This window comes from Stylophora pistillata, chromosome 9, assembly GCF_964205215.1.
Source record: "Stylophora pistillata chromosome 9, jaStyPist1.2, whole genome shotgun sequence".
In the NCBI taxonomy this organism is placed as follows: domain Eukaryota; kingdom Metazoa; phylum Cnidaria; class Anthozoa; order Scleractinia; family Pocilloporidae; genus Stylophora; species Stylophora pistillata.
In genome coordinates this window covers 32,335,056-32,347,069 of record NC_142527.1, presented here as the reverse complement: position 1 = coordinate 32,347,069, position 12,014 = coordinate 32,335,056, and the positions used below count along the sequence as shown (strand labels likewise).

The 12,014-nt window shown below is 38.3% G+C and overlaps 1 protein-coding gene across 2 annotated transcripts in view; it reads right to left on the bottom strand.

The window, feature by feature from the left end:
• Positions 1 to 71: 71 nt before the first annotated feature.
• Positions 72 to 12,014, bottom strand: part of LOC111336158 (apoptosis-inducing factor 1, mitochondrial) — a 17,586-nt gene continuing 5,643 nt past the window's right edge. For both annotated transcript variants that reach the window (XM_088732133.1, XM_022942195.2), the window contains exons 7-16: positions 5,899 to 5,983; positions 5,302 to 5,378; positions 5,106 to 5,214; positions 4,383 to 4,490; positions 3,204 to 3,292; positions 2,912 to 3,052; positions 2,621 to 2,763; positions 1,724 to 1,880; positions 1,466 to 1,624; positions 72 to 443 (exon numbers count right to left, since the gene is read on the bottom strand). In XM_088732133.1, the coding sequence (XP_088588259.1) occupies positions 369 to 443; positions 1,466 to 1,624; positions 1,724 to 1,880; positions 2,621 to 2,763; positions 2,912 to 3,052; positions 3,204 to 3,292; positions 4,383 to 4,490; positions 5,106 to 5,214; positions 5,302 to 5,378; positions 5,899 to 5,983 (1,143 nt within the window). In that variant the 3' untranslated portion in view covers positions 72 to 368. The remainder of the gene's footprint in view (positions 444 to 1,465; positions 1,625 to 1,723; positions 1,881 to 2,620; positions 2,764 to 2,911; positions 3,053 to 3,203; positions 3,293 to 4,382; positions 4,491 to 5,105; positions 5,215 to 5,301; positions 5,379 to 5,898; positions 5,984 to 12,014) is intronic.

The following is a 12,014-nucleotide window of genomic DNA, read 5'->3' as shown; positions in this document are numbered from 1 at the left end:
CTTTTTTAATCCGGATGCTGAGCAAGGAAAAAATAATGAGAACATTGCCACATTGACTACCCAGGCAAATCTCGCCAAACGGAAAAATATAGATTTTTATTATCGGAATTTATTCTACATTCCCTCGGTGGCCAATTCACCTTTTAATTCAAACAAGACTGTTCGACATGACGTAAAAATTCACCAGTCTTTCGAGCACAATATATGATCGTAAAACCATTAGGGACACTTATGGTAATGAGGCACCCAGGCCAAGTTGACCATTTCTACGTCCGCTGACACAAGGACCTGCGTTCCTACTGAAGCTGTTTATCAACATTGTCCAACTCTTCGAAAAACGTTTGTGGAACCAGGTACAATGCGTGGAATCAGCCCGCCTTGTGGATATCAAACAGCTTTGCAAGTTCATTAAGGTCATCTTGATCTTTCCCTTCCTTGATGATCTGCAAGAAATGCAACCAGTGGACGAGTTTGAAAAAATTCGCGCAAAAGAGAATGTAAACGATTTTAATCCGACTCCCAACCCAAGCCCGCCCCAGGCATTCATTCCACTGAGGGGTGGGGGGGGGGGGGGGTGAGGGAAGATGGGGAAGGCGGTCGAAGGAATGTTGAGAACGATGCTGATGTGGAAAAAGCATTGAATAATTTAACATGAAGTCACCTTATGGAGTCACAATATCTACAACTAATAATCTCAAGTTTGCTTTTTCGATTGAGTGCCGTCAACTACAACCAGAGTAGTAGTAGTAGTAGTAGTAGTAGTAGTAATAATAATAATAATAATAATAATAATAGTAATAATAATAATAATAATAATAATAATAACACCTTCATTTAAACACGATAATGTTTCAAAGCTAAACAGCTTGTGGGGTCGTGTGTAAATCAAATAAACTTCTAAATTAAATAAATTCAAATGATGGTTTTTGAGGAGAGGGGAAAACCAGAGTACCCGGAGAAAAACCTCTCGGAGCAGAGTAGAGAACCAACAAACTCAATCCACTTATGACGCCGGGTCCGGGAATCGAACCCGGGACACATTGGTGGAAGGCGAGCGCTCTCACCACTACGCCAACCCTGCTAACCTAATCTCAACAAACAATCGGAGCAGAGATATGTATCACTTGGAGCCGATGGAAACTTGTGGGAAATTGCGCTTGACCAAGTCCTGATGGGTTTTGGTTTAAATCTGATTGGTCAAGACGGTAGCAGGAGTCTTCTACACCAATCACACAGCGATGTGGAGCAAAACTAAAACAATTCCACATTATTTTCATTGAAAATTGCACTATGAGGCACTGCAATTTGGTACAGGATTTAAGACCTCCATTTTTCCCCTGTTTTGTTGCACTTCCAGACACGAGACATCACAACTCCACTAAATCTGCTTAGGCTTCACTTTTCACCTTTTTTTCAGGAAAGTGGGGGGGGGGGGGGGAAGAAGTGAATTCTATAGTAGTTTGACCTTTCGAGCGATCGGCATTTTGTTGAAGATATTCCATAGTACGACACCCACAACTCTTTTGCCTTTCACGTAAAACACGACACCTTTGCCAAACTCCTCAGATGATTCAGCGGGGACAGGAGCGGGCGGCTCAGTGGAGACCGGAGAAGAGGCAGCAACCTGAGGTAAAACAAATAGTTAAGCACGCACAATTATGGAGCGAAACAACAGGGTGTTTTCAGAACTTCTTTCAAAGTTTATCACTGTCAAGTTTTGTACCTCGCCTTCTGTTTCTGAGCGTAATCCTTCTCCCGTAGCCTCCACCACAGCTTTGGGTGAGTCAGCCTTCGTCGCCTTGGCCCAGACTCCCACGGTGGGGAGCATGGAATCTACAAGACCGATAGCCTCGTATCCAACATCAGGACCCAGGTCACTCCTGCCAAGTAATACAAGCACAATTGTTGCAATTCCAGTCACTGGACAAGTTACAAACCACATCCTATTTTTTTTCAGGATATATTTATTCTCCTTGAAGCAGAGAGAGGCACTGCGAAGTCTCTAATCTCGCGAACTTTACTGTTCGATTTCAATTGGCCATTCTCAAGTTCTTTTGCAAAACGAACTAATTTTTTTCTGCAGCCCAAGATTTACTCATTCTACGAATGTTGTAGATTGTTTCAACTAAAACTATGCATTCTTCTCGAAGCCAACATTCGTTTTATTCTAAAATCACGATATTCATAAAAAGAAAAGAAAAGAAAAACTGCCAGATGGTTCTTCTCATTTGCAAAATCATTGGTCGGTAAACAGTGTTTCCCTCAAGCTTTGTTGCGATTCACAACAATCTCGTAACCACAAGAATTTTGAAAAAAAACTCAGCTCGCTTGAATTCTTCATTCGAAGGAGGGAAAATCGGTTAGATATCGAAAATCCAAAATCAAAGTAATTCCAATAGCTAATAAAAGGAAAAGGAAATATCTCAAGAAGCCAAACAGAACTCAAAGCAAGAACTTGCAAACTGCTTGGGGGTATCGGAATATGCGTGTGACAGAGTCGCGCTTGGTTTTAGAAAGGTTTCTGATTAATTGTGGTTTGAGGCGAGTTTGATTTTGGTCGAGGACAATCACAGAGCGAAGTTATTTCCACTGTGAACTCAAAATTTCCATTTCTACTAACCAAAACATGGACTGATGCCAATACGGGTTCCTTGAGCCAGTCATATTTTCTCCTGCCAGTCGGCCGCTGACGACAGCGTGATCGTGGTGTTCAACTCGTCGTCGACCAAGGTTCGGATCATAAAAGCAAGCAGCATCCCCAGCCTGACAGAAAAAAAGCGTCCTTCAATTTGGGGAAAAAAATTCAAAAAATGATGCACATGTAGCCCCTATAGAGGAAATAGGGAGATAAACGAGAGGGAGATATTGACCAAGACACATGCAAACATGAGCTGTCGTCTAAGTTGCTTACCACCCAAATATTTGATTTGGCTTCCAGTTCTGAGTTCACGTGATATCCCCCAAGAATTGGGTCCACTTCAAGCCCAGCAGCACTTGCAAGCTCAACATTAGGTTCCAGGCCTACTGCTACAATTATATGATCTGTTTTGATCTATGAGTTTATGGCAAAAAAAAGGCATCATAAATTCAAGACAAAGTTGAATACTAGCATATAAAACATTGTTCTACTTCAAAATTATGAAAACTAACTTTAAAAATAAGAGTTACAAAGCAAGGGAAATCAATGACATTTAATTTCTCACCTCATCACCAGAGTTCAGTCTGAGATTTATTTGGCCATCACTAAATGAAACATGTTCTACTGTGGAATTGGGTTTCACATCTACACCCTCTAGATAATTTGAAATAGTGGCAGAAGTGTTAGATTTGTTAGATTTCTAAGCTCACAAGTTTTTTTAACAAGACCTAGCCCTGGTTGCTAAAATGGTGGATAATGCTAACCATCAATAAAATCTCAATCCAGCTGATAGCACAGCACATTTTATCAAGCAATTATTGGATGAGGTTGAGCATGATATCATAAACGATCAAAAACAATCAAATCTTATCTACCTCAGCTGAAGGCTGAGGTAGATAACACAGACACAAGGTTTGATAATTCATAATATCATGCGAAAACTGAATTCCGGCCATAATTGTTTTATCATACATTTTTTAAAACAACCTGCCAAAGAAGACACTTCTCTCTGAGTTTGCAACAGTTTAAGAACACTACAATGACAAGGGGCTTGGGAACTAGTAGACTTTGAACTGGACGCATTATAAATCATGCAGATGTTGCTTTATCATGTCAATGTCACACACTATTGTACACTGATTCTATGCTCCCTACCAATCAGATTTTTATAGTTAGTCCAATGTACTATAACATGTACTTAATATCGACTGAGTGGCAGGGCTGGACGGGAAAATATTTGGCTTGAGGTCATGACATATGGACCAAGCTCAGCCAGGTCCATGCCTCGTGACTAAGAGCTGAATATTTTCTCCTCCAGCCTGACCAAACTCAGTCAATAAGCATTTTGTCACATGACCTGTAAGTGTTGAAAAAAAATCCCAACCTAAATAGGATTCAATTGGAGGGCACACCCAGCCACACCCAGCCACACCACCACAAAAAAAGTTTTGAAGTTATAATTTTTCCTGTATTTTTTCAAGTCAGAATAAGAAACTCCCAATTCCTTGAAACACTCAACTTTTTTTCTCATTTCTGTATTCCTTTAAGTTTTTGCAACAAAACAACGCAAGGGCAGCAGGGCAGGATAGTCTAATTATAGTTAACATGGCCGGATGAGGTTAAAACAGCGTAAAGGGAAACTTGATACCTGGCTCCCTCTACTCTTAGGCCACATTTGCCTACATTAGATTCCCTTTGTCAATGTGCTCATGCCAGAAAATAAATACGACAAAGATTCTCTTACCTTTCCTGACTTTGTTTGTAGTCCACTCAGTAAGATATTTTGGCAACACTTTCCCCATGTTACCATCTTCTGGAAATAATTGCATCACATTCATCCCAGTTTTCTTCCCTGACCAAAAATAAAAGAATGAAAATGTCTCCCTTGGTAAAGCACAACATACAGTTTTAAGAACATAAACTTGAATTAATAGATATTGCAAGGATGAAAATATATATTTTTTATGTTGCTATGCATCTGTACAGTGCTTGGTGCAAGGCGCAATGACCTCATGGTTAGTGCACTCAACTCCAGATCAAGTGGCCCCGGCCAGAAACATTGTGCATTCTTAGGCAAGAAACTTTACTCTCACAGTGCCTCTCTTCACCTGGGTGTTTAAATGGGGAGCGGCAAATTAAATGCTGGGGGGTAACCCTGCGATGGACTAACATCCCATCCAGGGGGGAGTAGAAATACTCCTAGTTGCTTAATTTGCTATGGAAACCAAAGTTAAGCGCCAGCCTGACAGGCCACTTGGCTTGTAAACAGACTTTACCTTTTTTAATATGTCTGTAGGGTAATTAATCACAGAAGATGTAAAAATGTAGTAAGAACATCACTGCCACACCCAGCTGCACCTCATGTGCCATTGTTTTGTTCTTACTACATGTGAACTATTACTGAACAGACACACAGCTGCATGGAATATAATTTATTTGTTAAACAGATACCATAACAGTTTGGTACCTCTGTGACCAAGTGCACAGGCAAGTTCACTTCCAAGAAAGCCTCCACCAACAACAACCACAGATTTGGCATCTTTGACAGCTTTATCGAGCTCCTTGAAATCTTTAATCTGAAAATAAGACAAGGATTAGTCCTAATTTTTTAGTCTTGTTTCTGCTTGAGAAGTAACAAGTAAAGTTATGGTTTATCATCTCACCTTCCTAAATAATGTTGTTCTCTTTTTAACTTCATCACTACTTTCTCTAAAAATGGGCAGATTCTTTGGAATACCACCTGAATAGAAGCAAATTTGACATTTCATTTTTCATTTACTCTGATGAGTTATATATCACACATCCCAAAATTATTTTGAAAAAACAATAACATGATGTTTATTGCATGACCAATCAAGATAAAACTACTCACTCGACTCAATTTATCAACACTATTATAATAATACTTTGGATACCTTTCCTCGTAAAGTAGTAACAAGAGTTTGGTGTTAGATCAAGATTAAAACTTCTACTTGATTAGTTTGAGTATTCTCATTACCTGTTTGCTAGATAATGTACGGATATTATGGGGAGAAGTTACATGTTAATCACCTCTAGGAGGTTTAAGGAGATAATCATATCTCTAGAAAAGTGATTTACTTGTCTTCCAAGCCACTAAAATTTTTTTTTTTTGGCAAATAATCTTGCCCAATGTGAGTACTTTCAGCTTTTACAAACACTATTTTAACTCTGATGAAAAGACTAGTCAAGTTTGTGGCTATGTAACTATATCATTGCAGATGACCATGAAGACTACCAACCTGGTGCCAAAAGCAGTTTATTGTACCCAATCTCTCCTCCATCATCTAACTTGACTTTTTGATCCTTGCTATTAATTCCTACAACCTGTTCAGTACAATAGACAAAAAGTACTGTAAGTCAAAGCCAAACTAGTTGGTCCATGATGTAAAGAATGTTGCCTGTTAACAACGAACATGCACATGGCATGCTTTATGCTTGCATAAGTTCTCCTTGAGACCTCTACAACATTGAGACATATATTTCTCACATTGACACACAGTTAATTTGGATCCATTTTTAAGTAGATATTTTAGACAAAGCTTAGCCCTTATTGCAGCAAAGTAAAAAAACCCATCCTATGCCTCCATTCATAAAAATGTGTGCCAGCAGATGGTCTGCTCATCTCTTGAAAAATATTGATTTCTAGTTATTTTGTTATGTTTAGGTCTGAATAGTGACCCATTGAAATAAAGTACTTCGCATCTCTTTTGCGGAGGTAAAATAAAGGTCAACTTCAGTGGCCTATGAACAGGTCTGCCATATATACTTACAAATCATAATGTACATCATCGTAAAGCTTTATCCTTGTATTTTAAGAGAAGCCGCCAGAATATTTCGAGAAACGAAAATCAGCGACAAAAAATCGAATTTTTTTTTTATTTTGCCAAAACATCCCTTTCTGTGAACTAGTTTTGAAAAAAATAGTTTAAAGTTCCAGCGATTTTTTTTCTGGCTGAAAATTTAAACAGTTTGAAAATTCGTTATAAAGCTGTTTTTGCCTTGCCTAAACAGTCAAATCGTCACACAACTTCAGAAAGATGTTGGCAGCGCTAAGAATGTCTATTCACCATCAAACTTTGCACAATACTTACAATATCACTACAAAATGAAAGCATATAAAAGATTTTCTGTAGTTCTCTTTAGTACGATTTTTATCGCCAATTTTATAGAGGTGTATTTTGCACGATGTTTTGGGAGACAAAATGAAGACTAACTTTGACCGGTTTGAACGACACCTGGTACCTTAAATTTTGACATTACAACCATACCAGACGAAAGCTCATTTATCAAAATATATATCTGGAAAGTTTGGCGTTTGGAAATTAAGTCTTGTCTCGGCATTTAAATAAAACGTGATGCCATCCAGGTGCTATGTGAGTGTGCAGAATTTGATGTTTATTTCAAGCTAATTATAGAGTCAGTTTTTCGAAAATACACAGAAAAAAAAAATGACCATTGAAAGTAGTCAGCATCGTTCTGTTTCTTCTGTGAATGTTAAGTAAAGTCGCTTTTAATCTTTCTCAATCACACTTTAAGTGCCAGCATGTCTCTTAACGAGACTGAAGCAGTTTACAAACTTAAAACATTCAGAAACATTTGTTGACAAAAACATTGCTTCTTATACTTGAAGAAATGATCTGTTGAGTTTATACTACATATCCAAAAATACATTTCAACATATTCTTAAAGCTTAAACTTAGTAAAAGAGAAGTATGTTAGGTTTGGTGACATATACAACTACCAAAAACATAGATAACATTTGAAAATTCTCTTAAGTTCTTCCTTCGCATGACCAATTTGCATACATGACCTAATCCCTGACCCAAATTTGGGTAACCAATAAATTTGACCACTTAGGGTTAAGCCTTTTTCAGCTTTTTGCTCACTTCTTCAATCTCTTATTAAAAATCTTTGGTGCCACACTGAAAATCTGCAAGGGAAAGTGCACTGGAAACGCGACTGAGAATTTCCCCGGATAAAGCACTTTGAGATGGGCTGCAAGTGGTCAAATTTAACAGCTGTCAAAACACAGTTGCATATAGTTTTAGAAAAGCAAACTTAAACATAACCAAACGTGCAAATGACTAGCACCTTACGGCACTGTAAAAGCAAGTAAATACCCATTTTAGTGTAAAAAAGTATGTGGCCTTGGTCAACCCCGTGCAACATGTACAGCTTAGATAGCCATGAGATTAAATCAAATTTATCAATGATATCTGTGTAAAATGTCATGGTAAATCATTTTCTCTCGATACAACAGCATGCGTACTCCTTAACAAGAAGTAGCTCGACTCTATTGTGATCATTTACACTTAACATCTAATTACAGCTGACAATGAAAAATCTTCTAATTCCAAAGAGGGAGCATCAAACTACTGCAAAATCACAATATGTATTTGAGTTCTACATATGCACTCATGTAACGCATGTGCAACGCATGAGAAACTTCCTGGTAACACACAAAGTGTATCTTACATGCATGTGACGGTTCAATAATTATTTCAGCTCGCTGCTTACCTGTCGATCGTGACACTGTTTTACCGCGACCATTTTTCCACCTCCCGGGAGGGTTTAGTCAACTAACATGAAATAATCGCAGTATGATAACCTAAGCAAGGGGACACTTATTCAGGTCTCAAACATGTCTACTGAGAACTTAAATCTCACCCTAATAATAAAAGGACCATTAGAATTACAGTTATGGGGGAAATTTTACAATCGCACGATTGTGTTCGTTTTGTCCATTACTCACTTTTTTTTTAGAGTTATATTAAGTTATCCATTTACTCCATAGGCTACATGTCTTTTTAAATCTTATCAATTACCCTCTTGTCCTAATTAAATTAAAATAACCAAAACAGAAACTGCTAAACCATGTAAAATACCAAAGCTGCTGATTAAAAGTTACTTAATATCTAAATAAAATATTATCGATTAGGCAATCTGTTCAGCCATTACAGCCCTAGGTATTAAAAACAAGCAAACGAGCTGAGATAACCAATCAGAACTGATTAACATCGGTTACTGGCGCATCTGGCATGTGCACGGGGAAACAGCTTTACCAAGCACGGCAAGGTATGGTGCTTATTCCATATATACTTACAAATCATAATGTACATCATCATAAAGCTTTATCCTTTAATTCCTCCAATTCTCTATCTTGGCCTGTCATAGGCGGCGCATCCAGCTTTAAAAGAGTTTGGGTTAAAAAAATAACAACAAATGTAATGCAATCTGTTGAACAACTGTCACGCAAGAGGTCAAGGCCAATCTTTCAACTTGGCCTGGAATGTACCAAATACATAACCTCTTGCATGACAGCTGTTCAAAGGATCGCATTACATATTTTGTCATTTTTTAGCCCGAATTCTTTTTAAGCTAGACGCATCACCTATAGCAGGCCAAGAAAGAAACTTAGAGGACTTTAAAGTGCCCCTGAGATCAAAATTTTCGTACATCATTTTTTTCCATTTTCTTGTTCAGTGTGTCTCCTTCACCTTCTCTGCCAAATTTCAGTTTAGACCGAGCACCAGTAATATCTTTTTTCGGGCCGTTAAATTCACAATTTCACATCTGCCATTATTTGATCATGTTCTGGAAGTTGATCACAAGACTCAGAGGAAGTGACGTCAAAGGCTCAACGCAAAAATCTCACATGGCAAAATGTCAAGGAAACATAACAGAGTGCTTTACTCTATTCTTACAAAATCTAAACAAAAATGACTGGGCATCAATGCGTAATTCAAAGCTGAAGTAATCGTGCAGACCATGCTGCAGGTATTTCTCTCCATCGGAGCCTTGCAAATAGATCAGAGCGGGAAAAACAGATGTGATTTGTGCGACCTCACTGAGTAAACTTCAATCCGACAGAAATATTTGTGATCTACTCTGAACACTTCTCGGAGGACTGTTTCAAGAGATCTGTGTACTTTGAAGGATCTAGGCGAAGAATTCTGTTGGGTTCAGTGCCTACCGTTCAAGAAGAGAAGGGACAAGAAAAACCGTCCTCAGTGCGATCTCGACGCCGGAAAGCGAAGTCTACGAACCTCCATGGATTTTGTCACCTTTACATATGAGCTGATCAATATCCACCTTTAACAACTCTCTGGCGGAATACCTTACACAAAGGAAAGTACTCGGTGAACATTGTAAATAAGAATGATAAAATAGCTGAATTGAGGATTGAGATTTCTGACCTCAAAGAGCTCACTTTTATACAAAAGAGATGAAAAATATAATTGTGTGCTCTGATTCTAGAAAAAGCTGACTTTAATATCAGCGAAAGCAGAACAAACAGCTTAAGACACAGAGCATAAAAACACTTTAAAATGTAGGCTTGCAGCCAAAAAACCGAGAAAATGAAAATTGCTTTAAAAACCTGTCAAACTATCAACCATCTGACAGCCAAGTCAGCGTGCTATCAAAGGGTCTCAAATTCATCGCAACGCCTGTGACAAACGAATTTAAAATCAGGCCAACTTTTGCGAGATTTATTCGCAAGACGAATGCACCTCCATTACACCTTTCATGGACAAAACAAAGAACCACTTCTGTTTCATATCGAACTAAATGCCACCAGCTCAGTCTTCTATCGCCCTTCAGAGCTACTTGGGAAATTGTCATAACACTGCTTGCAGACTGCATCTAAACCAAAAAATACTTTGTAACGCAATGAGGTCACAGCTCTAAAAGAGTTGAAACGAACTCTGCTTTAAACCTCACCGAAGCAACACAACAATAGTCATCATGAATAAGACATAAAAAACAAAAGAGGCCAAAGTGCAACTCAACAACAGAGTTCACTTCAAACCTCTCAAAGCACTGATAGTAAAAAACACGTACGAAAGGGTTAATGAGATCATTGACCAAACGCATCGGGGAAAACACATTGATGGCTTAGAAATGGCTTTCACAAACTCCCAATATCCGCCTTCGGATACACAATTAGCCATTGCTGAAAACTATTTTTACTAATCACCCGATCATTTCTTACAAAAAGGGAAAGTCCCTTACGACAAGCAAAAATACAGTTCGAAGGCAATAAAGCGATACGACCACAAAAGCCACATGGAGAGTCTGTGCCCTTCTGTGTTTATCTTTTTTCACATGACAAAAATTCATCGCTTGTCAGCGCAAAACTATCCATAGAAGCTTCAGATGATTTCTGGGACAATTCATCGTCTGAAAAAGTCGACATTTCCCTACTGACAACGAAACAGTTCTCAAAAAAGTAATATGTGTGATTCTCTGTGCAGCAAACAAAAAGAGTTGTGACAAAGCAAAGCATAAGTTTGTTGAGCCTTTGATGTCATGATGACGTTTTTGTGAGCTCGGCTGGAACATGTTTTCAGCAATGGCGGACCATTTTTGGACAACTTTGAAACGGTAAAAATTGGTCATCGAAGGTTTGTTTTGAGTTTTTAATGGCAAAAAGGGTCTTAACTTGACCCAAATCAACATTGTGTGAAAAATTGAGGCCAAAATAAAATGGTCAATTTTCATCTCAGGGGCACTTTAACTACAAGGATAAAGCTTAAAGAAGATATATATTTTGATTTGTGAATATATCATACAAGTCCTTATTAAAGGCCTTTAAATGGGTTGTGACAACTGTTCAGCAGTTCACATTGCATTTTTGATAAAATAGCCCAAACTCTTGTAAACCTGGAAGTGCCGCTTATAGTGGGCCAAGATAGAAAATTGGAGAAATTAAAATACAAGGATAAAGCTCTACGATGATGTACATTATGATTGCTACCTTTCTATAATCAAGAAATGGATGATATTTTAGTCTTCTCGGAGAAGGACGAAGAAAGCGTAGGCCCCATCTCCTGCAGGGTTAGGGGTAGGAGATATTAATTTTCCATGCACAAGACTACTGTGTGGTGGATGTCCTCCCCTGGGTGGGATGGGTGGGTGTTGGCCCTGAAAAGCACCTGTGGGGAGTGGTCAATTAACCTATGTATGTATGTATGTGTGTAGGTATGTATGTATGTATGTATGTATGTATGTATGTATGTATGTATGTATGTATGTATGTATGTATGTATGTATGTATGTATGTATGTATGTATGTATGCATGCATGTATATGGCAGACCTGTTCATAGGCCACTGAAGTTGACCTTTATTTTACCTCTGCGAAAGAGACTTAAATTACTTTATTTCAGCGGGTTACTATTCAGACTTAAACGTAAGAAAATAAAAGAAATTAATATTTTCTAACTAAAGAGATAAAAGGACAATCTGCTGGTACACCAAATTTAAAAGAGGGGTTACATCACGTTGTAGCGTACGAAGTTGCCAAAGTTGCATAATTTTTCATTGCTTTATGGGGGGGGGGGGACAACAGCCAT